Source organism: Diabrotica undecimpunctata, chromosome 3 (assembly GCF_040954645.1).
Source record: "Diabrotica undecimpunctata isolate CICGRU chromosome 3, icDiaUnde3, whole genome shotgun sequence".
NCBI lineage: Eukaryota > Metazoa > Arthropoda > Insecta > Coleoptera > Chrysomelidae > Diabrotica > Diabrotica undecimpunctata.
Window position 1 is genome coordinate 349,336 of NC_092805.1, and position 26,825 is coordinate 376,160.

General features: G+C 34.0%; 1 protein-coding gene across 2 annotated transcripts; it reads left to right on the forward strand.

The window, feature by feature from the left end:
* The first annotated feature begins 53 nt into the window (after positions 1–53).
* On the forward strand, positions 54–24,690 carry LOC140436334 (uncharacterized). 2 transcript variants are annotated; one of them, XM_072525056.1, is made up of 15 exons: positions 54–345; positions 398–536; positions 596–672; positions 989–1,137; positions 2,670–2,857; positions 6,948–7,069; positions 8,470–8,696; positions 10,312–10,687; positions 12,657–12,802; positions 15,522–15,625; positions 15,726–15,945; positions 17,318–17,533; positions 18,811–19,019; positions 19,442–19,628; positions 21,129–24,690. In XM_072525056.1, the coding sequence occupies exons 1-15, from the start codon at positions 267–269 to the stop codon at positions 24,372–24,374; spliced, it is 5,685 nt and encodes a 1,894-aa protein (XP_072381157.1). In that variant the 5' UTR covers positions 54–266; the 3' UTR covers positions 24,375–24,690. The 2 variants fall into 2 exon arrangements, with proteins under 2 accessions (XP_072381157.1, XP_072381158.1); XM_072525057.1 differs by lacking the exons at positions 54–345; positions 989–1,137.
* Positions 24,691–26,825: the final 2,135 nt, after the last annotated feature.

Here is a 26,825-nt window from a genome sequence, read left to right on the forward strand (position 1 = left end):
TCACGACAATAATTATATAAACAAACAATTGTTCAACATTTATAAAAGAAATAAATTAATAATAGATATAAAACATGCACAATCTATTACTATCAACTGTGACGTCACTACCACAAAGAACTCTTTATAATGACAGTCCGCTAAAAATGGCACTGTATACAATTCCATGAATATTCTAAATTTTGAATTGTCTAGACGTACTCTGTATATTATAATTTAAATAAAATTTTGGTTTATTTGTTAAGAGACAACACAATTTGCTAAATATGAATTTGAATGATTGTATTATAAATCAAAGGAAAAACTGCAAAAGCAAATCAAAGTTTATTATTACTAATAAAGCAGGTAAACACATTTCTGTTTTGATTATTCAAATTCTTAAAGTATTATTTTTTAGATCAACAACCACACAAAGCAGAAGATTCGACAATTTCTGTGGATACCATATCTTCATTGTCATTACTAAATAAAAGATCAGCTAAGAAATCTTCAACTTTACATTCGTCAAAAACAAAGTGGGGAAGTGCTTGTGTAAGGTAAACAATTGTACATTATGATCGTTCTAGACTGTCTTGATTGATAAAAATATTTTTAGTGTCCTAAACTCAAGTTCCAGTCGAAAATCAACAAGTACTAAAACAACGGATGGAAATCAATCAAAGACCATTGTTGGTATGTATTAATTTTATTGTTAGTGTTTGGAATATTATTATATTAAGATGTTTTTCAAAATATTATACATTTCAACATTTATTAGATAGTTAGGTACTAGATTTATCTGGGCGGTTATTGTATATATTATACTATATTATTGTATGTTTTGATTATATATAAATAAATACACCAAGAAACTTTTACAACAGCAAATACTACTTTTATAATTCAACAGTACTCTGTTCCTTTGTATTGCATTTAACTGTATTTAAATTACCTACTACTTTATCTCTATAAGAAAGAAACGTTTTTCCGCAATAAAATTTTATTTCAGCTTTGACGGAAGGCAGAGGAACGGCACAATGTGAAGTTGGAATCGCAGTGATAACTATTTCCAATCCACAGCTGGTCATTTGTCAAATATCGGATACGCAGAATTATATAAATACCTTGACGAAAATAAATATTTTTAATCCCAGCGAGGTAAGGAACTCTCACTATCTATCTATACGAATATAATACAGGGGCGGCGGCTTAAAGGATGCTTGGGAGTTCCAGCACCCAGCTCGACAAAGTCGAAGCATGTTCTGGCATTGGGAGGGAATAACGTATGTTAATTGTTGTTGACGCTTGCGAGCTTTTCTAGTTACCCCTAAAATCAGGAGGCTTAACCTCATAAAGCAACTTTCAGTACAAAGCCTCCCCATCCGTTATGTATTTGCGATGGGGTGTGGTAGTTGATTATAGCTTGGGATCAGATAGGTAGGTACCACTCCATTATGGAGTGTGGGTTATAGCTTGGGGGGTCAGACAGGTACCACTCTCTCGTAATCTGTTCGTTTTCTTCTTCAATAGTTGGCATTTGATAGCATCGCGAATTTTGACTAGCGATTTGGTGATCCAAGGCAATAGCAAGTGCTTTTATTAGTTTTGGTACTTAACCATTTAGGTTTCGGTAATTGGTTTTACCATTCAAACCATTCACGATTGTATCTATCGTCAAAATATTTTCAATGGCTTCTGGGGAAGCCAACACACGATATGGGCAATACAAGCTTCAAATTCATTTAAATTTTCGCTTGCAAACTGGATTCTACTGCTTTGTATACTTCTGGTAGATGGGCATGTCCCTTGCGTTTTTTCAGTCGATTGAATAACATTTGAATTAGCCCTTAAAAATCAATCGAAGACTGCAGCATCATCTCGTAAAGTCACAGTCAAGAAAACAGCCATTTCTTCTTCTGTGCGAGGGCTGATCTCACAATTAACCTCAATTAGTTGGGTATAATTCTGCCTCAGCTATCGATATATCTATTGTTGTGTTCTCACTATTTTTGTTTCCTACATTTTTCTGCCTTTTATAATATTTTCATTTGTTTTAGAAGTTTCTTCGATCAGTGTAGAAACTTCTTTGAATTTTAGGTAAACATTTTAAAATTTCTCATCGGGCTTCCTAGTAACTTCTTGAATTATTTCAGAATTTTCTCAAATTTTTATAGATTTTAATTAATAATTTCAGCAGTTTGGTTGAATTTCTCTTTGGTCTTTCTAGAAGTTTCATCGATTTTGATAGATGTTTTGCATCTTTTTCATGATTATCCCGTCTACCGGCTGCAATTCGAATGTTTTTAGTTTTTTTATTGGTAATGTTTCTTTAATAATTGTTCTTGAAGAACCTTTTTGAAATCACTGAAATCTTAATCCAGTTCCTCAAGTTGTGTGTACAAATGTTTTACGATAAAATGTTTTAGCAGCATCGAGTTCAATGTCTCTGTGCTGTTACCAGCTCTCATAGTTTGGCAGTTTTCAGTCAGCCAAATATTTTGGACCAAACAAGGAGATATACTAGACAATACAGATATCTGTTTGCTGTGGAACATTTTGTATTTCAATTAACTAAATTTAGGTGAAGTTTTGGGAAATTATTTTGCCGTATTGTTGTTAATGACGACATAGAAACTGTGCCGTACAACAACGATTATTTTGTTATTATCGTACACGATTATTTCTTACAGATTTTGTTTCCAAGCACTTTTGAACATTTCGGTGGTAACAGATTAATAACTAAAGTAAAAGAACAATTTCCCAAAATAAGATATACCGGTGTACCAAGAAGTCTCTTCAATAAAATCAACGGCTTAGAAATTTTGTCCAAGCTATGTATTCCATCACTCAATGGTGTTTTATTGGTTTTGCAGCATAGGTAAGTTCATATTAGGATGTAAGCATTTAAATTAATCTTTAATTACTGTTATATATTTTTTTATTTTTAACATACATATAAAGGTAAAAGAAATTGCTTGAAGTTAAAAAAAAATTCATACAGAAGAGGTTAATAGAGGGCAACTAGAATATTTTAATAGACACAAAGAGAAAATTTTAAAAATGGCGAGAATATAATAGAATGTATTGTAGCTGTTTCAGTATAATATACTCAGAACAGCAGGTTATGGACCACTTACGACATCTCCCTATTGTGATCTGATGTTACAAATCTGTCCAAAGTGATATCTTTAGAAAGAAGTCTAGAACAGCGCAGAATAGGTTTATAACTGCTAAGCACAAATCTAGAACAATTTAGAACAAGAGTTTAAAACCAGACTAACTGTTCTAAAGTTTCTATATGTGTTATCAGCTCTTGCAGACCTCTACCAATCTGTTATAGACTTCTTTCTAGAAGGGCGATTCTGCGTAGATTTTTAACGTCAGAGTGAAGTGGTGGGGGTGTTACAAGTGGCCCATAATCGGATCAGAACAATAATAACAGAAAAACACCGGGTTGGGATGCCTGTTGAACTGTTGAAGATGCTGAATGAAGATACTATATGTGCTCAACGAACTATATACCTATTTAAAGCAGTCTATGAAACGGGTGATGATTGCATAACTTTCCTTTTTATTTTAATTCTAAACAAAAAATTGTTCAATAATATACGAACTATCGCTAACCTTCAAAGAAGACGACACCTTAAGAAGATTGCACTTTTTTATTTAAGAGTTTTCGATCCGTTAATACTAATTCATTTTTTGAGGGATGAATTATCAATTATCCCTCCATTTCTTCGGCAGCCTTCCTTATGACACTTTTCAATTGGCTTTATAGGCACTAAATACACGAGTAAAAACACTTTAAATATAGTTGAATTAATTTTAAATCACATTCTTAAAACAGTTTTAATTTTGTTTTACTTCTTTTATAAAATAAATATCTTCACTTATACGCCCAGCATATCAATAGACATGAGCTGCGCGCAACTCAGAGGTGGGATTAGTGTTGCCCAAATGCAAGAACAAGACGAGACTTAGACAGTCTTGGTCTTAGTCTTGCGCCAATGCACCTGGTCTTGGTCTTGGTCTTGGTATTGCACTCCCGGTCTTGGTCTTGGTCTTGCAGCGCAAGTCTTGCAGTTACCCATTAGCCTATTACTATTTATTAAACGTTACTTTAGATCTTAGAACAACGTAACAGAGTAAGTACATTTTAAGCTTGAATTAACACAGCTATAATAAAGACTAACCAAATTAATACATTTCTAAACAACTGACACCGAGTGGGGTTTGAAGCGACGATCTAAGCAATCCGTGCCTATGCTCTAACTAACTCAGCTATCTACCAGGCCCCACGGAAGTCAATCTGTTTCTTAATAAATGTTTGCATTTACTAAGCTTACATGTGCTAAAATATGGTTAAAACAAAAAAAAAACAAATTAATGACATACGCATGCCTGTATTTTAATGAACATTATCTGCCTAGAAAGGGATTGAAGGACCTGTTGGGCAAAAAATCCACATACATGTATCAAGGGCACAGATTTTTTAGGTGATAAGATAACAAACTATAATCCACTTATTAAAGCAAAATAAATGTTTTTACCAATCTTATCTCTACTTTTATATAAAAAACTAACTTGAAAATATAAAGAATAGGTAAAAAAGCAAAAGTGATGTCGAAAAAGTAACTACTATATTACTAGTTACTTTATGTTCGTTACTATCCAATACCCTAAGTATCTAATAACAAACCGTATTTCGTTATTCTAAATACTTCGGTATTTTGTTTATACTGTAGGCGACAGTTTCAGCAAATTTTGTTTAACCGAATGATCTCATCGCACACTCAGCAGAAACAATTTATAGTCTTAGGCCGATAAGATTTGTTTATTTAGATTCCTCCTGACTGAATTATAATGGGAAAAAAATTGAATTATTAAGTGGGTGTCCGTAACAATTATATTTTTTATTAGCTAGGGTAACATATTTAAAAAAATATTGATACGATATTACTGTCGGCGCGGCGTCGCAATGCAAGAATATTATTTTTATGATTAGAGGGCGGCTATTCTCAAAATATGGACAATTAATTTCAGAGCGAAGAAGTCGTCTGCTGAAAAAGAATGTACAAAATATTTTATTTTTACATTGTAATTATGACCTCTGAGCACGTGTCAAATGTGTTTTTTTAATGAATATTTTGATTCGGTATATATGTTTATGGTATTGTTTGTAATGCGCATAAGTCCAGTTTTTAAATTTTTATTACATATTTTTTTGCGTCTCATAGAGTCTTTAAGCATATACCCGAACTACTATACTCGCTAAAACCACACTCAGTCCTAACTGCAAGACGCAAGAGTCTCGCAGGCTTACAGCCGGTTTCCGAAAGGCTGATCATTATCAAAATTAGGTAATCTACTGTTAACAGTCGATTAAATGCATTTTGAGTTGCAGAAACATCGATCAAACTTCAATCACATAACACACATTAACTAATCTAACAAGCAAATAATCGATGATTAACAGCCGGTCAGAAGTATTTTGGGTTTCCGAAACGCTAATTATCGTTTTATCTATGTCAAACTTCTGTCATACTAGCTTGTCAGGTAATCTGAGATTTTTGGACGATTAATCTATCTATCTTTGGTTATGTACCAATAGTTGTAAGTAAATAAAATAAAATCTTTGGTTACGTTGTAAGATACATAAACCTAAGGTGTTTTATAAAAAGCTGTTGTTTAGAAAGAACCCAAAAATATTGTTACAAAGGTTCATTTTAAGAATTAAAGATGATAAACGACAAATTGGTAAACATTAACGAACGACACAAAATTATTAGTTAGTTAGGTTATGTTTGTTTGTTGATTTTCAGAATGCAGATTACACATAAACAGGAATGATGGTAAAGTGAAACAGCAACATTACTTTCTTAATTTAGAGCAAGATAAAGAACAATTCGTACAGAAATAATAAACGATTACAATCGATTCTACTGTTTCCATTTAAAATCGTATGTCAAATAATCTATAATCGGTGATCACGTAATTTTACCATAATTTTCGTTTCGGAAACCTGTCGCTTGTTAACAATTGATCAAATTTGATACTAGATTACATGATTGGAGATTTCACTAACGTTTCGGAAACCGGCTATTAGTCTTGTTCTTGCTTAAATCTTGCACGATCAGTCTTGGTCTTGGTCTTGCTAAAATTAGGCGGTCTTGGTCTTGCAAAAACGCAAGAACAAGACCAAGACTGCAACACTAAGACTGATTTTGGGCAACGCTAAGTGGGATGCAGAATTTGTTTGTTGCTTATCTTACAGGGTTACCAATATTACACGGTTGCACGAAACTTTGGTTGATCAAACTTTGACCAAACTTTGGCTTTGGAGACGGGTTTTTTAAGTTCACTGTTTCTCCATCAATCAAACTATTACTGCGACTATGGCTTGACTGTAAAAACGATATCAGTAAACACAATATATCTTTTTTGTTTCTAAATTGTTTCTTCTCCCTTAAAAACTGTAATCGTAGACGTCTTATATCATGTTTTTCGATTATTTTCTGTTTTTTTTTTCCAACGGAATCCGAGATTCCTAATTTCCAAACACATACTTTCTTTGCTTCCTCTATACTCAAATTCTTCAACAAATTTCTTAATTTCAATAAGATTCGATTAATTCTATTTACAATTGGTATTTGTTTTTCAGTTATATGAAAATTAATATTCTACCGATGTTCGTCGGTTTGTAATTTTATTTTTAAAGTCAATAATAGGTTCATCAGAAGTGTGTTATTTCACAAGCTTCAGCATTTACAATTGTTCATCCCACTTTATACTGTTGGACAATTTTTATATTAAATAAACAAGTTACAACTAATTGATCAGGTATCCAAATAAACAGCTTAGCGATTCTATATTAACTGAGTCCTCTCTGTGACGTAATTTGAAATCTGCTAGTGCGCATAGTATTTCCACGTCTATTATTATTCTGGTTCTATTGTACAATTTTTTAGATATTACGCTCTGGCAGCTGCGTGTGCCTTGCTAAGTCATCTACAGGATAATCTATACGTATATCATGCAGCGGGATCGCTAAAAATTGACTATCAAGAATCCGAAGGATACGCTTTAATAGGTAAAGTATGATCTTGATAATTACTTTAATATGCTGGCCAAATAAAAATATATATAAATAATATTCTATATGACAATAATATGACAACTCAAAAATTTTAAATTAAAAAAATTCTTTAATATAAATACATATAATAATGATAAAAGAAGGATTAATTGAATATAGCATAGTTTGGCAGTTTGACATGACGTTACACCATATTTTTACAGTCTGTAACATATCATAATCCGGCCCTAACATATTTCTTTATTAAATACGCCCGTGTACTATATTTATTATATATATAAATATATATATATATATATATATATATATATATATATATATATATATATATATATATATATATATATATATATATATATATATATTAAACTTAGAGCTAAGATTAATATTATTATAAAAATTAAACTCACCGGTCTTCCGGGTTAAGCTAGTGAGTGAACTAGAAGTGACTAGTGAGTGTAGTAGTGTCTGGGGGCTCGGGAGACTGAGACCTCGGAAGCCCTGAAGGAAACATCAGAGAGGATGTCGAAAGCTCAGCAAAATGGATATCGACGCGGTTCAACCCGGAAGACTGGTGAGTTTAATATTAATTTTTATAATAATATTAATCTTAGCTCTAAGTTTAATTGTACTAACCGCGGAAATCTTTCCGAACATATATATATATATATATATATATATATATATATATATATATATATATATATATATATATATATATATATATATTATATATATATATATATATATATTATATATATATATATATATATATATATATATATATATTATATATACATATATATATATATATATATATATATATATATATATATATATATATATATATATATACAGTAAAACCTCCGTTAACCGAAATAATTGGGGGGGAGGCCGTTTCGGATAACAAGAATTTCGGTTAAAAATAGCCTTGTCTTTTATAGTATTCTTGGTCAAAGTATTGGTATTAAAAATACTTTGAGGTGATTTTGTAATGTTTTCTAATTAGTAAATACAGAATAAAAAGTCATAAAATTAAGGAAAATGAACAAATTTAACATGCTTCTATAAACCTAGCTATAAAGCTAGAGCTAAGATTAATACTATTATAAAGATTAATATTAAACTCACCAGTCTTCCGGGTTGAACCGCGTCGATATCCATTGGGCCGAGCTTTCGACATCCTCTCTGATGTCTTCTTTAGGGCTTCCGAGGTCTCAGTCTCCCGAGCCCCCAGACACTACTCCACTCACTAGTCACTGCACTACTGTGACTAGTGAGTGTAGTAGTAGCCAATAACAGTTAGCAGGAAATTTTAGTGACCTATTTGTTAGTCGTCCTCATTATTTAGGCTTATTTAGGTATATTGAAGAAATTACATTATATTTTTCTAGATGTATCGACAGCAGATCGACTGGAATTAGTTTTTAGTGCGAAACCTGCTCAGGCCAATAAATTTTCCAGCCTTTTAGGAATATTGGACTGTTGCTATACGAAAATTGGCAAAAGAAAACTGCGTTCGTGGATCCTTCAACCTCCTTCGAGGATTTCGTACATTGAAGAAAGATTGGATTGCGTCGGGGAATTAATGGAGAATCCTGAATTATTGCCTTCTGTTCAGGTGAGTAGTAATAATAGTTTTCTTCAGATATTAGTAATATTATTTTGACCTTTTGTGGATGTCGAACTACTTTATCAATATTGCCTCATATAATAGGTAAGTTAATTTTGTTATATACTTTTTCTAAAACACACGTCTACTAAAAAACATTTACCAATAAAATTGAGATCAAGAAAGGGGTACGACAGGGCTGTATCTTGTCTCCTATTCTCTTTAATATATACTCAGAAGAAGTATTTAAGACAGCGCTGGAGGAAAGCACAGAAGGCATAAAGATAAACGGACAAATAATTAATAACATAAGGTATGCTGATGACACTGTGATTCTAGCAAGTAGCATGGAGGAACTGAGTTGCCTAATGAGTAACATACAAAAAACAAGTGCACAATACGGACTCAGACTAAATATCACAAAAACCAAATGGATGTTAGTAAGCAAAACCCAACAACCACCACAGCAACTGATATTAGACGATGAAAGAATTGAACACGTGGATTCGTACATCTACTTGGGAACAACAGTTAACTCAAATTGGGATCAAGCGAAGGAAATACGTATAAGAGTAGAAAAGGCAAGAGCATCGTTCACTAGCATGAAGCAAATTTTCACCTCTAAAAGCCTCACCCTACCTCTCAAAATTCGACTTCTGAAATGTTATGTATTCCCGGTTTTGTTATATGGAATGGAGGCGTGGACAATGACCGCAACATTGATGAAAAAAGTAGAGGCCTTCGAAATGTGGGCTTACCGACGTATATTACGTATATCCTGGACTGAGCACGTGACCAACGAAGAGGTACTACGCCGGATAGGTAAAGAAAGAGAGGTAGGAATAAGTATAAAGAAAAGAAAGTTGGAATACTTGGGACTCGTTATGAGACATAATAAATATAGAGTACTACAACTGATCGTCCAAGGGAAAATAGACAGCAGAAGGGGTCCAGGGAGGAGAAGACACTCGTGGCTCCAAAACTTGCGGCAATGGTTCGGATTGTCATCTGCTGAACTATTCAGATCTGCCGCAAACAAAGTCAGAATAGCCATGTTGATTGCCAACGTTCGGAACGGACAAGGCACATGAAGAAGAAAACTAAAAAACAAATTTTTTCATTCTTCTTGATGTGCCTATCCGTTACGAATGTTGGTGATCATCACGGCAATCTTTATCTTATCTGCAGCAGCGCGGAAAAGCTGCATAGATGTTGTATTGAACCAGATTCCGAGGTTCTTTAACCAATATGTTCTTCTTCTTCCTGGACCTCGCTTTCCAAATATTTTTCCTTTCAGGATGGCTTGAAGGAGAGTATATCTGGATTCATTTCGCATAATATGTCCGAAGAATTGTAACTTTCGAGATTTGATGGTGGTTAGTACCTCCCGGTTCTTATTCATTCTTCTGAGGACCTACTCATTTGTGACTCGGTCAGTCCACGGGGTCTTAAGTATTCTTCGATATAGCCACATCTCAAATGCTTCCAGTTTTCTGCACATATCTAGGATAGGATAGGATATCATGGATCTTTTTATCGCTTGTAAAGATGTTTCCTCAGCTTATTTTACCGCCCAATAGTCGTATATTGACTTATTCTCGACCATGTATTCATTTTTTTTTAGATTATGCTGCAAAAGTTATCAAACGTCGATGCTTTACTGAACGTAGGAACATTAATTCCAGATGATCCCCAAAAATGTTCGGTTCGTCAACTAAACTACATCATCAATCTGAACAGTATAATAGATCTAATAAATCCCCTGAAAGAATTACTGTCAGACTTGAAACAGTCGTTCTTTGTAAGGCTAAAGCGAACACTGGACGATTCTGCTTTCAAGGAAATCAAAACGATGGTGCAAGAGGTCGTGAACGATTATGTCCAACCCACGAAAAGTCAAACGATGCTGCAGCAGAGGTGTTTCGCTATTAAACCTGGCGTCAACGAGTTGTTGGACGTCGTTCGGAAAGTCTTTACGGAAAGACTCAACGATATGAAAGGTAAGAATATAAGGGAATTGAAGTAGTTTGTTTGGGAAAGTATTTAGTAGGGGAGAGTTGCTAATTTTGTTCCACTTAACATAGTTCGATTAGGATAAATAATAATTATTTAAATAAACGTGATAATTTTTGTAACTTGATATCATTGATTTTACTGTTAAAAAGTATGTTTTCCTGGTAGGTTGCAAGTGGTACTAGAAAACTAGTTGCCTTTATTGTACCATGTCTTTTTTTTCTCTTTCCCTCGCAAATTAAACAGAACCACTTATCAACACAAACAACGTCAGGTTGATTTGAGCTTGACACGACATTTAGAAGAACAGACTCTGTAGGATTTTCACATTTCTTTTTTGTCAAGTTATTCTTGACAGTTTCTTTGTTCCTTTTAAGACTAGTTTATCTTCTAGTTTTATTTTTGGAGAACTTATAAGTTTCTTGTAATCTTGTCTTCTTCTGTCTCTCATACAGCGTTTTCCATTCTCCAACAATATTGATATCATCAGCATAACCCAGGATTTGCACTGATTTATTATATATTGAACCAGTGGTTATGATTTGCGACATACGTATTACTTTTTCCAGAGCCAGAATGAACACTATAAAGGAGGGAGCTCTCTGGCGCAGCCCTTTATTTGTTTTAAAAGGTTCAGACAGTTCCCCCTGAATTCGTACTCTACATTCAACTTTTTCAAGAGTTAGTTTTGTTAAATTTACCAAATGATTTGGTATTCCTAGCTCTTCCATTGCTTTGAATACTTCTCTTCTATTCTAGAGCATTCAAAGAGATCTCCTTTTTTTTGTGTATGGTGCAATGTATTCCCATATTCTAATCAGTGGGAGGGGTTTCTGTGTCCAATAAATCTACTATTTTGCAAATTGAGCTAGATTGAGCACAATACTCGGTTGTCAAGGACAAATCATTTTTGGTTATCCAAAATTTCGTCTATATTCAATTTCCGACTAGGGAAGATCTATTTCTCCGAACTTTCGGTAAAAAGTGTGACGTGTCCTTTGTGAGGGAGTGTCTAACCATCTAAAAAAATAATTATTAAATATTGTAACAAAACTCACTCCTGTAACATTTCAAACAGTGCTGACGAAAATGACAACTGTTTCCAACTCTGCACAATCCTTGAAGGAAGAATTAACAAGTCACTGTCTTCTGAGAGTAGGATCTTTTAAGATTAAAGCCACACACGGTAATTTTAATTTCATGTGATATATTGATTCTTCTTAAGCCCATTCTTTCTTCACTCTCGTATTTAAATCTACTCTGTCTCTTTATACCTCACTTTGTAATAGATCTTACGTTTGGATTACTAGTTATCATTATTTCAAATTGTTCATTTTTCTGTAGACTTTCGAATTTTTTTCGTCTATTTTCAACTTTTAATTTTTGGGAAACCTTGTCAAAACTCTCGTCGGTCTTTTCAGAAACTTCTTTAATCATTTCATTGGTTTCCGGATACAGTTTCGAACTGCTCATAAGTTTTTTAGATGTTTTCTTGATCATGTCTAAAGTTTCATCAGTTTTTATATGATTGCTTAGTTTGTTGATTAAAATTCAAAAGTTTCTGGGTATTCTCCATTTCTTCGATCGTCCTTGCAGAACATTTTTGAAACTACTAAAATCTTCTTATCGTTTCTTTGACTGCTTTGGCAACTGCTTCACGGTCAGATGTTTTAGCAGCATCGTTGAATGAATACAGCTGTTTGCCTAAACGTATGCTATACCTATACATGTGGAAGACAATGGTGCTAGATTAAAATATACATTAAGTCTAGTCAGATATTAATTATACACAGGAACAGACAGGGGCGAATACATAGTGGTGTTTCATGGAAAGTTCCCTCCCCTTTAAGTTGGAAGTTCCCTTCCCAAGGCAAATGTCTAGATCCGGCACTGGGAACAGATCAATGCTTTCTACTGCATATTTTCTTGTCTTAAAATGTAGTGTTTCCTTTTCAGATTACGTGGAAGGACTATCAGACAAATATAATCTTCCACTAACGCTCGGTAACAACCAGAAAAAAGGTTATCACATAGTATTAAATTTGAATAAGTCCAAAAGAAAAGATCTTAAGAATAGTGATCTTCCTAAGGAATTTATAGAAGTAAGAGTTAGTTTATCATATATTAGTATATAAGTTAAACAAATATAAAAAGAGAAATCAAACGATTTCTACAAACAGCTGGATAAATTACTCGGCAAGGGAATCTAAAATTGCATTCCACATGCCGTTCATCCTGGTCAAAATTCGTAGTGAATTCAGTTTCTGGTACTTCAAAACGAAGTAAGTAATAAAACATAATGACGGTATTAGATTTTTGTTTTGATACAGGGCAGCGACAACCGATTATACGTATTTCGACGTAGTTACGTCCGTATATAGTTATTTTGATAACTATTGTCTAGGACGGGAGAGATTTTTATTTTGGTTCAGAGCAGTGGCTATACCGTTCTGACGAGACCTAAAGAGGTCGAAATACGTATAAGCGGTTGTCGCTGCCCTGTATCAAAACAAAAATCTAATACCGTCATTATGTTAAACAAATATATTGGTGGTGATGCTTGTTTTCGTCTCAGACAAGGACAGAAGATATTCTTTTTGGTAGTATTTATATGATTTATCTCTGGATTGTGTTTATTGTAAAAAAAATGGTTATATAAACATTTAAGAATTTATAAGAAGGAGCGTTTTGATTTCCTTGCAAAACAAATGTTCATGTCATCATTCAACTTGCCACATTCCACGCTGAACGTAGTTTTCCATTACAATAACAATTTTCTTCAATTGGAAGCTGCTTAGATTGTCAGTATATTCTCACTCGTTTCAGATCATCTCTCTAGCGTATAAGTCGCCTTTCTATATATGTTTTACCAATTTTCTGTCATTTTTTATAGTAGACGCATAATGAGGACATCACTCTAGGTATAGGGAAATCAATGTGTTAGAGGGATATATGCCTTTTAGGTAAGAGTGAGAACGATATATGCTGACGTCACAAATTACGACGAAGGAATCTACATTACTGACTGACATAGTTCTGATATTATCCGCTAATCAGTGCGAGTGATTCGCCATTTTTATTTCAAATTAACTTACAAATTATTTTTGTAGTTCTATATTCCACCAGTTATTATATGACAAGATTTAGCAAATAGAATACAATGACAAAGAAAAATTCCTCACAGATCACGTCACGATTGGCCTAATAGTAGCGAAGATTGAGCGAAGATACGTATCTAAAGCAACTTTGGTATACCGCCATGTTTGATTTTTCTTTCATCATATTCTGTCATATGACATATCGCACGGTCCTGTATGTTAAGTCGTTTAGCCACTAGCTTAAGGTGTTTAACTCACAACCCTTTATTATTAACTTCTTAAACTATTCTCTTTCCAACGACCCTAATTTCCAAATCCTGATTTGTGGGCCTCTCGGTGACATGTTGATCTAAAAACGTGTCTTCCAATAACGTCACTTCATAAAACGCCTAACTCCATATAATTTTCACGTCGATTTTTTACTATAATGCGTCTTAATGCCCTTCGATCTGCTTCGGTTATTTTACTTTTTCGTACATTTCTAGGTTTTGTGACGACCGAACCTGTAGTTTTGTTCCTTCTGACTATATTTCTTACACTATAGCGTGACAATTGCAACAAATTCGCGAATTCGGAATTGGATTTTCTAGAATTAAAAAATCTAATAATGATTGAACAAATTTTCTCATCGATAACTTTATCTCGACTCATGGTACAATCCACAAACGACAAAATTTACAATACTACAAAATACACTTGACATTAACTGACAATATTATTGTTTTGATGTCATTTTCCATAGCTACCTATGGATTTACCGTAATTATGAAAAAATCAACGTATGTTGACATAAGTGAATGCATAGCCAGAGTTTAGAGAATTTTTTTTATTGTTGAAAATAAATAAAAAAACCATAAGGGTAATGTTTTTAATAAATATTAATAAAAATGCCATATTAATTAATATGGGAACTTATAAAAACATGCAGAGTATAATTTTTTTATGGTAATCGACTTAAACTGCAAATTCCATAGGTGGGCCGACTGATATGGGAAGGACTCGCATCATCGAGCAAAAAGAGAAAAGAGGGAATCTAATCGTTATGAAAAGGCGACCAAAAAAGTGGCCTATGATGGCGGATATATCCGGAAATGCGAATGCACCAAATTTAAATTTTCCGACACTTATTAACAGCAGCTATAAAATAGTTTTCAGAATGTGTCTTAGACGAGAAAATTTTAATTAAATATTAACGATAACAGTCTAAAATGTGAAACAATTGTTAAAAAACTTCAATATAAATAAGATTTCATGTGACAGTTGGGACAAATAATAACATAACCCAACTAAATTTGATTTCTTAAACAAGGAAAGACTCTCTTTCCTTGTTTAATTTGGCCTCTCAAGATGGCACTTCCTGTCTAACAATATTTTTGCCCCCACTACCTTTACATTCCCTCTTTTGTCTTGATGGCTCTCATACGCTTTTTTGCTCTGGTAAAATTAATATTTCTAATTTATTATAAACATCTTAACTGTATTGAATTGTGTTTCGAAACTATTTTACGGATTTGCTATCAGATGTCGCTATTGCGTTCATTTCGAAGTCATTTTAGTGTTGCTTCTTAAAAGACAGAAAAGATTTATTTTTCATCGATAACGCCTATGAATAGCTATTCTGACGAGCCCTATTAGGGCGAAATACGTATAAACAGATACATAGACGCTTTGTACATGAAATCAAATCTTGACTGTCTTCATTTTAGATTAATAATTATTTTAGATCAATCGATCGTCAAATTATTTTACCATGAAAACGCCAGAGTTGGTAAATATTTCTACTCGCGTAGATGATATCATGGAAGACATATTAAAGATGAGCAACGTGTAAGTTTATTTCAGCTTTATTAAAACGTTAATCGACTCAATATTTCTCAATAGTCCAACAAATAAAAAATTGACGAAATGATATCTTTATCGTTTTCAGAATAGTGTATAATATGGTGCTGAATATTAAAGATCACATTTATGTCTTCCACACGTTTTGCGAAGAAATTGCTCAGCTGGACGTTTATCAATCGTTAGCTCAAACGAGTTTGGAAAATCATTATATTCGTCCTAGATTCGGAGAGTATACTGAGATACAATTGGGACAACACCCTCTGTTAAATTTCTTGTTACCTTCTAAACCGACGGCAAATTCAGTGGTAAGTTATAATAAAATTGACTTTTCTAATTAAACTATGCACCTAGAGTTACTTTTATTTATATAGGAAAGTTTATTAGAGCGTTAATCTAGTATTTATAGTCGGTGAATTGATAAATTGTAAATATATTATCACATCATACTCGCAAATAGGAAGGAAACTCCCGTGTTAACACATTCACTGCCCATAACGCACCTCGCGCGGTTACCGTTACTGTCGTCAGGTGCCCCGACTGCGCTAGGTGCGTTTCAGCGTCGTTTGAATTTAACGTTGTATTGAAAGGAGGAACATCGCTTGATTTGAACGAATAATAGGTTGCCGTTGGCCATCCAGTACTGATTTAGTAACCGTATAGTGGTTGCAAAGAATATAGATGCACGCACCGATTCAACGCGCCTAATTCTCTAGTGCTGCGCGCGCAGTGGACCGATCATGTTTGAGTGGGAGAGAGACGCAAGGCATTCGCCGGTCCGGCGGGCCTCTCTCTCGTTCGGTGACTCATCGTAACAGACGTGAGCGGGCGTTACACTTTTTCATAAGTGACTCCGAGCCACAACCTAATTTAAGACGCTGTCACGTCAAAAAAATGTGAAAGTTTACTATTCAATTACATCCCCTTTATTTTTAATGACATCCACAATTCTTCGGGGCATAGTTTTTACAAAAGTTGTGACAAAATTCTATTATAACCGAGGCTCCTGAGTGGTCGCCGAATTTTACCGTAGCTTCTGATTGGTTAGGCCTATTCAATCTGTCCTCTGAAAATAGTCTTCCAATTTAATCGATTTGAATCGAACAAAATTGAATGGATTGGAATCGAATCAATCGATTGGAATCGAATCTAGATTCGAATAGAATCGATTTGAGTCGAATCGAATTAAATCTATTGAAATCGAATCGATTGCAGTCTAATCGAATCTAGTCGATTGGAATTAAATCGATTCGAATCGATTGGATTTGGAATCGAATTGAATCGACTGGGAGTGAATTGAATTCAATTAAAATCAAATGAATTACATTAAAAACCATCGCTCCGTTCGTAGACGATAAGAAAACTGTGCTTCTCCTCCTCGGTCACTCCCGGAGTGCTACTTCTTGTGTTTTCATAATGAGTTTGAATTGCTATAAAATAAATAAATAAATAAATAAAATTCAGCTTATCTACTTTTTTAAATGGGAATTAAGTGCAATTTCAGTTTAAAACGCATTTCATTTATTTTGACGTATTTTTTGATGTGGGGTTTGAAACGTCAAAATAAACTAATTTTAGACTAAAACTCCATTTAATTTCTCCCACTCCACTTAAATAATATGCCACAAGAAAACAGTTCAGAATAAAATTTAGCTTTTTATGATATACAATTCTTTGTAGTTTTGTTCGGATGAATATAACGTTCACGTCATCACGGGTCCGAACGGATCAGGAAAAAGCGTTTTTATTAGACAAGTGATGCTGCTTCAAATTATGGCACAATTGGGGTGTTATGTACCTGCAGAGTCAGCCATATTTAAACCGGTGAACAAAATGTTTGCCAGAATTTATTTGGGAGATAATATGGAGTATAGTGCTTCGTCTTTTGGTTTAGAGGTAGGTGTTTACTTTTTTTATATAATAAGATCTAAATATGGGCACATTCGTCAATACTTCAGAATATCTTCTTAAAAAAAAAGTTGCCATAATCGGATTTGTAGAGAACGCGTTAAGTATAATGGAAATCGATGGAATAATTTAATAAATTTCATCAAATAAGTGGCGAACTGAACATAAACATTGTTCAAGTATCTTGGGATCTGGGTATCTACATTTATCAAGTTGAGATCCTTGCTGTGCTGCAGTGATATCAGTTTGGGAACCAAGATGCGGATAGTGAGGTGCTACATTCTTCCAGTGTTACTCTATGGAGTTGAAGCCTGGATACTGACGCAAGCGAGAAAAGCAGATTGAAGCCTTCGAGATGTGGATCTACAGGAAGATACTAAAAATATCGTACGTGGACAATGTCACCAACGTTGAGTTCCTACAGCGAATGGCAAAAGAAAAAGAAGTGCTTAATTTAATGAAGCAACGTAAGCTTGACTACCTCGGCCACGTGATGCGAAACGAAGAAAAATATCGAATTCTTCAACTCGTTATGCAGGGTAAATGCTTCAACTGTTTCGCAGAGCAGTCAACAAAACCATAATCGTTTTAATGATCGCCAACATCGGGACCGGATAAGGCACTGAAGAAGAAGTATCTGGGAATTTCCTCTCCAGACTAACCTCTCCAGATTTTTTAAATGTTATGTGTACTCTGTCTTGTATGGAGTAGAGGCTTGGACCTTGAAGGTCTAGGGGTCTTCGAAATGTAGACATACTAAAGTATGCTTAGAATATCCTGAATAAATTACGTCGCAAAAAGTCTTAAGAAAATTGAGGAAAAACAGACTGTAAACATAATTCAAGAAAAAAACTTATCAAGAGACGGGAATTGAAGAAGGAGGTAATCTTTGTTACACAAAAGAAAAATACATTAAGTGCCTTCTAGTTCTGTGGAGTTAAGAATAGGTCTCAGACTGAAGTTCTTCTTGGGTACAATTTCAAGTTATACGACGTGCTAGGCTTCGCCAGCATACTTATGAACAAAACCAGCGAACGGACTATAAATGTGAATGATGACTTTTATCTAAGGATCCAGCGGACGGATTGTAAATATGAATGATACCTTTTGTCTAAGGAATATGCGGACGGATTATAAATGTGACTGATGACTTTTGTCTTAAGAACCAGCGTACCAATTATATTTTGCATGCTTCAACTGATGACATTTACCAAATATATACGATGATGGTTGTCTAATGTATTAATTTTTTAATTATATTATAGATAAAAGAAATTAAATACATATTGTCGACGATGACTGATAATTCTCTTATTATAATTGACGAATTATGTCGATCTACGGCACTAGAAGAAGGAGTATCGTTGTCAATCGCTATTTTGGAACATATGGCATGTGTTTCGTCGTATATTTACATCACGACTCATTTTACTACGTTGGCGAAACTGCACTTGATGTATCCCAATATTAAAACGTAAGTTACAACAAATATATGTACTTATTAAAAAAAACTGTTTTCGGTAAAAATAATTGATTTTTTCGTTTGATTTTTTAATGGAACATTTTCTTTTTCATAAATTATTACAGGTAATGATTCAAAAAAATATTTGTTTTCTTGGTGGTTTTGTAAAACAGACTAAATAAATGACAGTAAATTTGACAGATGTAGCTTCAACAATATGGCCACTATCAACTGTTAAAGTACAGAAGTCTCTATTGGAAGATCGGTTATATAATGGATTATAAGTTTCTTTGTATGTTATTTATTCGGTTTGGTATTACTTTAAATAGTATCTTCTTATTAAAAATTCATCTAACAGTTACATTTGAAAATTTTTCATAATTTAGTGCATTGGAACATCGCAGGAATATTATAATAACAATTTTTCGGTCTAGGTGGCAGATGGAAACGGTCGCTATCGGTGAGGATCCAAAAACTTTTAAACTAGATTACAAATATAGCGTTGTACCTGGAATAACTACTATTGGTCGTTATGGCGTGTACATAGTAAGAAAAATTTGGCCGGATTCTATTGTTGATAAAATTGACAATCGCTTGGACGTTCTAGAAAAAGAAGAAAAAGTGAGTATTACAATTTTTAGTGTACATGTACATTACTTCTGTAATTGCTTTTTACTTAAAAATCCATTTTAGTAAAAGATAAGTCCATTATTTTATTTTATATTGTTTCTTTCACAATCTTTGGTGTATTTTCGAAATTCTTCCTTTTTTAATTCACTTTTACCTGTTGCGTTTCTCTAAAATCGTCTTTTTCTTGCACTCTTTATATTTCTTTCACTCTTGTTGCTGGTCGTCTACATCCTGTCATCTCTTTGTATTTTCGTACTTAATGATGGATCTATAGCATTATTGTGCTTGTTTCTGAACCTACACCATAACCTACTTACCAAGAAATGCCATTGTGTCACAGCTATGTGAAGGACATCTACCAGATGATCAACCAACTTGATAGAATCCATAACCATGGGCACCTACCTCAAGGAAATCGATTGTTGAGGATCAGAACCGCCGATAAATATAGATAAAACGTATATCTGTGAATAAGATTAGTTAAGCAGCTAGCACAGAGTTTTGAAGACTAGCTAAGCCCGAGTTGGACTTATAAAGCAACTAGGGTCTATAACAATACCAGAGGTGAACTGCGTCCAGTTTCCTCTCCTCGCCACATCTCACCAATAACTGAGATCGCTCTTAAATAATCCTCCTCGTCATGCGACCATCATCGTTTTTCTTTTTCTCTGGAAATCGTCTGATCTACATTGAACATACTTATTGTCCATCTTCCATTCAATTTTGTACAATCACTCGGAAATTGGTACAACAACGCGACATCGAATCTTCTCGTAGCAACAGTAAGTTCTATAGAAGCTGCCTTACCGTCCTGAAGCTTCAAGTGTAGAACTCCAATTGAGAACTATTTGGAGCAAGGAAAACACATACGCGTTAATGAACACACATCAAAAGAGTTCGAAATTAAAAGAGGAGTGCGACAGGGGTGTGTAGTGTCACCACTACTATTCAATGCATACTCTGATGAAATGCCATTCATTACAAACAAAGGTAAGTGGTTCTATAGTTCTTCTTCTGCGAATAATTTATGAGCTGTGCCAATTGATTTTCTTATATTTTACAACCACATACATTCCATTTTGTACTCTTTTAATTTATTAGTCAGCTAATTTTATATTTCTTACAAAAACACACATCTATTTCTGGTTATATATACCCATATCACATTTCATTTTAACCATTTAAAGCGGTGTGTGAGGGATGAAAACTTTCCCACTGATTGGGTGAAGTACTTGGATAGTTCAAATTCGTAAGTTTATATCGTGTAATATTTTCCTGTGAGGTTTTTCCACGTATCCTAATCATACGAATTTTCTCGAGTTCTCGAGTCATCGCTTTGTAGATTCTCCAAAATATTTTTCTCGTTAAAGAAAACAGAACTCATCTGTCTTTATCATATGCTAAGCTTTTTCTATCCAAAATAACTTGTATTATCAAAATTCCAGTTTAAATTAATGATTTGAAACAGTGATACATGTTTTTTTATTTCAGAAATCCTTATTCACTCAACTAGATCAAAAATTTGTTCTAAAGTATAATGTGGAAAGTGAATTTAAATATTTAAAAAGACGTAAACTGTTATCTGCCTCGAAAATTCACCAACTACTATTCCAGTATGAAATAGACCTTAGTTATATAGGAGCTTTAAATTATGACACAAGTACTCCTCCTCCTGCAAGTCAAAAATGTAATGAAGCAGAAAATGGAGCGGGAAATGACGAAATTAATAATTTGGAGCATGATATACCAAACATTATGACCACTCAAGAATACTTACAAGAAGAAGCAAGATTGGAGAATATTTTTACTCCCCAAAATAAAGTACACCATGCAAGCCAGTACGAACTATTATCACCTCAGTTGCTTAATCTTTCAGAACGAAGCTTTCCAAACAGTTTACACTCCAAATTTTCTTTTAATTCAGATCAATTAGACATTCTTAGTCCAATCGTTACCATAAATGAACTAGATATATTTCCACAAGCTCTCGAATCATCAATTATATCCAATTTTGACATGCCTCCTTTGTGCCAAGAACGAACAAATTTTCTCCCTATCTGTGCTTCTCCTATATATCAACAAGAACAAAGTGTACTGCACTCTTCCAATCCGTTTGAGTTCAAACAATCGCCGAATTTTCAAATGCCGATGTTGCCTCAACGTGATCTCCCTCCGACCATTAAACAAACACTTTCTTCCCACTCGCTAAATAAATCTTTGAGCTTCCAACAACCTGTAGCGTATTTTAGTGGAGCTGAACGAAGCCAAGGGTCACCACCACCAGCGAATTCTTCGGTGTGGTCCCAGTCAACCCATCCACTGGATCTGTCGTCGATTGTTTCTGTGGAAGAATACGAATCTATTTGTGAAGAATTTGCAAACGAAATGAAAGAGAGTCAAGAAGTTGATGTAAAAATATCGACGCCCACTAACGACAACTTAAATATCATTAAAGAAGAAGATAGGGAGTCACCTATATTCGATAATAAGATGAGCGCTAGAAATACCTACAAATATTACATTTCTCCGATAGTTACAATTATTGAAGGTCCAAACAACACAACTCTGTCCATAAGTGACGATGAAAACGAAACTAACAACTTAAGACGTGTTAAAACTGACTTATCCGTCCATTTAGATGATGAAGATATTGATACTAATGTTAATGTGACCAAAAAAGATATTAAAGTAAATATTATCTCCAACGTTCTTCTTAATGCACCCAATGAAGATATTGTTGATAAAAATGATGTAAACAATGATGATGAATTGGATAAAATGCAGGATATGTTGAAGATTTACGAGGAAAATGACTCTGATGAAAAATTAGTTAATGAATGTAACCATCAAGAAGAAAATGTTGCTGCTGCGTTACTTAATAAAATGGAGAAACACATTTCTGAAGATTTTGAAAGAATGAAGTTGGATAAGGATACAAAATGTGAGGAATTGTTAGATTCAGTCAATAATAAATCTAATGATATCGACGATTTAATATGTTCGAGTTCAAATTCGCCAAAACGCGGAAATAGGCAACCGATGTTACCTCTATTTCAAGCTCGAATTGCTCTTAGAAAGAAGAAATGTGTGCCGAAAAGGAAATCGAAAAAAGAAACCATGAACAACCAGCACAAGGACGTTAATGAAGCTAACAAGAAGCTAGATGTTATACAATTAGAAAATGAGGAAATTAAATCTATATATGATGAAAAAGTTGACTTGAAAGTCGAGAAATCTCAAAAATTGCTCAGTAAAGTCTTAAAAAGAAGTATATGTAGAAGAAGTAAAACTCGTAAGTCCAAGTTTAACGCTCTACCGATTAAATCTACAAATAACTACGAAAATATGACAGGAAAACAAGATCAAGATGCTTCCAAGATTCCCGATGAACTAATACCTCAGGAAGTGATAAATAAAACTCAAAATTGCTATGATAGTAATGAGAACAATGACAAAAAGAACAAAATTGAATCTTTTGCTAAAGAATGTTCTTCAAATGTGTGTGTTATTGCTAAGTCTACATCGAAAGATAAACATGAAAAAATACATGACAAAACTTCTCAAAAAATTGTTGAAAATTTCAATAACAACAACAGTACGTCTTTGTCGAATACATCTCCGTCTCAAAAAATAAATTCAAGTGGAAAAAACTTAACATCTAAAGAAGTTAGTAACAAAAACTCGACAACAAGTATTTCAGCTGCGTCCAAGTGCAGAAACTTAGATGATGCAGCCGATTTAAGTTCAGAGTCTGCGAAAGAAAATAATATAACCAGTGTTTCTAGTGCTTCTAGAAAGAGAAACTTAGATGACAATCCCAGCAACTTATCTACTAGTGAGAGCTGTAGTAGATCTGTAAAATCAAACATATCTAAGAACGTGAATAGATTATTAAACGAATTATCAAGGCCAACGTGTGAAATAACGTTGCACAATGCAGAGAATGATGAAATTACAGTAAATGTGTCTTCTTTGGCGAATATTTCATTTGCTTCTAAAAAAAGAAATCTCGACGGCACTGGCGAATCTACCTCAACCAGTAGCGCACAAGGATCTGCCCAACAACCAAAAATAAATAAAAAATTTGTACCTCCTCGCAAGCTCACCGCCAAACGAATAAAACAGGAATTCGAGGAACAAGATCGAATCTTGCTGGAGAGTAGTTCTAGTAAATCGCAATACACTAAATATTTGGAACAACGCCTCAATCGTCCGTCTGTCAGGCAGATTCAAGACGCTACGCACGTGGCAACGTTGCGGAAGACCGTGCGCGGTTTCGAAGTGGTAGCGTCCGAGGCGGATAAGTCGAAACCGAAACGAACGATATCCAAAACGTTTTCGAATGAAAGTATCGACATGACAATATTTAGCGACCAAAACGCTAAGTGTTTCGAACAGTTCATCAATTCCAAAGAAACTGATCTACAGTTTTTTAATTTTAATAAACGAAAAGAGGAAAGCAAGATGCCGTTTTCTTTTAGTAAATCTTCCGAGATGTCTACGTTCGATTATTTCGTGAATAATAGTCAGAAACAAAGTACCGCAAATCAAAAGACCTTTACTATGTCCTTGACACCTGACGGATATTACAAACAAAACAAAGATGATATGAATGCCCTTCTGAAAAAATATCTAAATCCGTCTCCCGGTGGTAGTAATAGTTCGCAAAGGTCTGCGGGATTGAATTTCAATATTTTTGGTAATTCTAATATAAGTAATGAAGATTTAGATTTGTAAACTTAAATAATTATTTAAAATCTAATTATTCACATAGCGTTAAAGTACTGTAATAAGATTGTAGAAATATATTATGTAAGCCAAAAAACTAGAGTTCACATTAAAGAAAGTTCAGTCAAAAATTACTTTTCTTTCTGTCCTGAGTTCCTGTTTCGTGAGTTTTTTTTTGAGGATATAAAATCTTCTAAAGACCGTACCAGTTGCGTCTTCCAAAAGGGATATCTTGCATGTGTTGGATTCAGAGTAAAAGGCTACAGCGGGATGTATTTCCTCTTTTGGAAGTCGTGCCCTCGTGTACGTCAATGATAACCTATTTACTTACCTGTCATTTCGTCGTCATCGTCATCTGATTTGATAAATTTTTTTGCGATTATCTACAGCTGGTTTTTAAAAAAACTGATATGACTTTTAAAGCATATTTTGTAGAAAATTGAGCAGTGTATTACGAAGGATAAATACTTATTATTTACATACTGTCACTGTCACTGCCAAATCTTAAAATTTGCCAGATGGCTCCACATACTAGCAAAGAACTAAAAGCAAGAATTGTAACGAAATTAGAGGATGGTTGGTCATTATCTGCCGTAGCGAACCATTTTAACGTAAGTAGATCAACAGTTTTTAATATTAATAAAAGATGGAGAGATCAAGAAACTCTCGAAAGAAAGCAAGGTTTTGGAAGACCAAAAATATCTACCACTTATGAAAATAGTACACTTTTGAAGATGATTAGAAGATAATCCTTTTGAAAGTGCGAAAACTGCAAGAATTATGTCACAGAAGTGAAGCATCGCATTTTAGGTACCGAACTGCAGCAAAAAACAAGCTCTTACACCACAACAGAAGCAATCAAGACTTGCTTTATTTGCTTATCAACTACAAAATCAAGATTTTTGGGACAGGTTAATATTTACAGATAAAAAATTTTTCAATCTTCTAAAAAGGGTAAAATTGGGGAGTATAGACCAGATAATAATATATTTAATCCTCTATGTTGATAGATATCGAGCAGCTGATCATTTTAGGCAGAGGAATGGGAATGGTATGGCGTATTGATGGCAGGTTTGTTGGGCAGACTTATCTGAAAATTCTAGAAAACATCATGTTTCCCAGTGTACAATAGTTGTATTCAGAAAATAATTTTAGCCTCCAACAAGATAATTGTCATGTTCACACTGCAAATATAATAAACCAGTGGCTCCAGAATAACAACATCGAAACCTTACCATGGCTCAGCTACAGTCCAGATTTAAACCCAATCGAGAATGCGTGGGGGGTTATTATAAAACGGTTGTATCGGCGTAATTTTATATCTCAAAATGCTGAAGAGCTGTGGCACGGTATGTAACATATTTGGGAAGAGCTCTCTGAAGAATACAATTTCATAGTTCCTTTCACGTAGATGGACCGAAGACTATAAGCTGTTACAATGCTGATGGAGATATTACAAAATATTAATTTTATTTTTACATACCTAAATTCAGTATAGTTTTGATCTTCCAGACCCTCGCTTTCTTTCTAGAGTTTCTTGTTACCTTCATTTTTTATGTTTTGCTGCCTCTGATAGTGCCCAGTTATCTTTTAATTTGGTTACAATTCTCGCTTTAATATATTGTTGTGTTAAAACCCTATTTTATGTAAAAACTATAATTTATATACTTTTTATAGTAGGAATTCAAAATAATAACAAAATTTAGACCTTAACTGTGGCGCACCTAGGGGGGTTTTGGGGGTTAAACCCCCCCCCCCAGGGCATATAAAGTAAACAATATATAAAGAATAGTAGGAAAATGTAACTTGTCTTTCACACACAATACAAAAAATCCAAAACGCTGACTGAATAATTAAATTATCACTTTAAATAATATGTAGAACACAATAATTATTGGATAAATACACAATAATTAATAATATTTTTTATTATATTTAGATATAGATAGCTAATATTAAGCTTATAAAAAAGTAGACAGAACGAGTCTGTTGCGAGTAGCATGCGCCTACAAGACTGTATCTGCGGCGGCCTTGTGGACTATCACTGGTTGTGTTCCTCTGCATGTGTTAGCAGTAGAAAAGAGACATCTCTATGGGAGAAGAAAGCGTTTGACAACAGCTATAAAAAAAAAGGAAGAAAGGAAAAGATCAATGGAAAGATGGCAAGAAGAGTGAAACAACAAGGAATATGTTGCTCAGTGGACAAAGATGCTGATCCCGAGCCTAAGGGATTGGGTAGATTGTCTGTTTTAGGGCGTATCTTCATAGGTTCAGAAAGACAGATACACATAAATGCCTATATTGCGAATACTCCGACATTGTTACTCACACAATGCTGGAGTGTAATAGATGTACAGTGGAGAGAAACAGAATGTATAAAGAAATAGGTATGAACCCTGTGACTGTAAGAGAGATCGTCGTGAAGATGACGGGAAATACGGAGGGATGGAATAGTGTTCA

What these genes read in the sequence shown, in the direction of transcription:
- LOC140436334 (XM_072525056.1), top strand. Translation starts at nt 267, where the DNA reads ATGAATTTGAATGATTGTATTATAAATCAAAGGAAAAACTGCAAAAGC. An exon ending in AATTATTGCCTTCTGTTCAG is followed by an intron (nt 8,697 to 10,311) that starts GTGAGTAGTAAT and finishes ATTTTTTTTTAG; the next exon opens with ATTATGCTGCAAAAGTTATC. An exon ending in ATGTATCCCAATATTAAAAC is followed by an intron (nt 19,020 to 19,441) that starts GTAAGTTACAAC and finishes TTTTCGGTCTAG; the next exon opens with GTGGCAGATGGAAACGGTCG.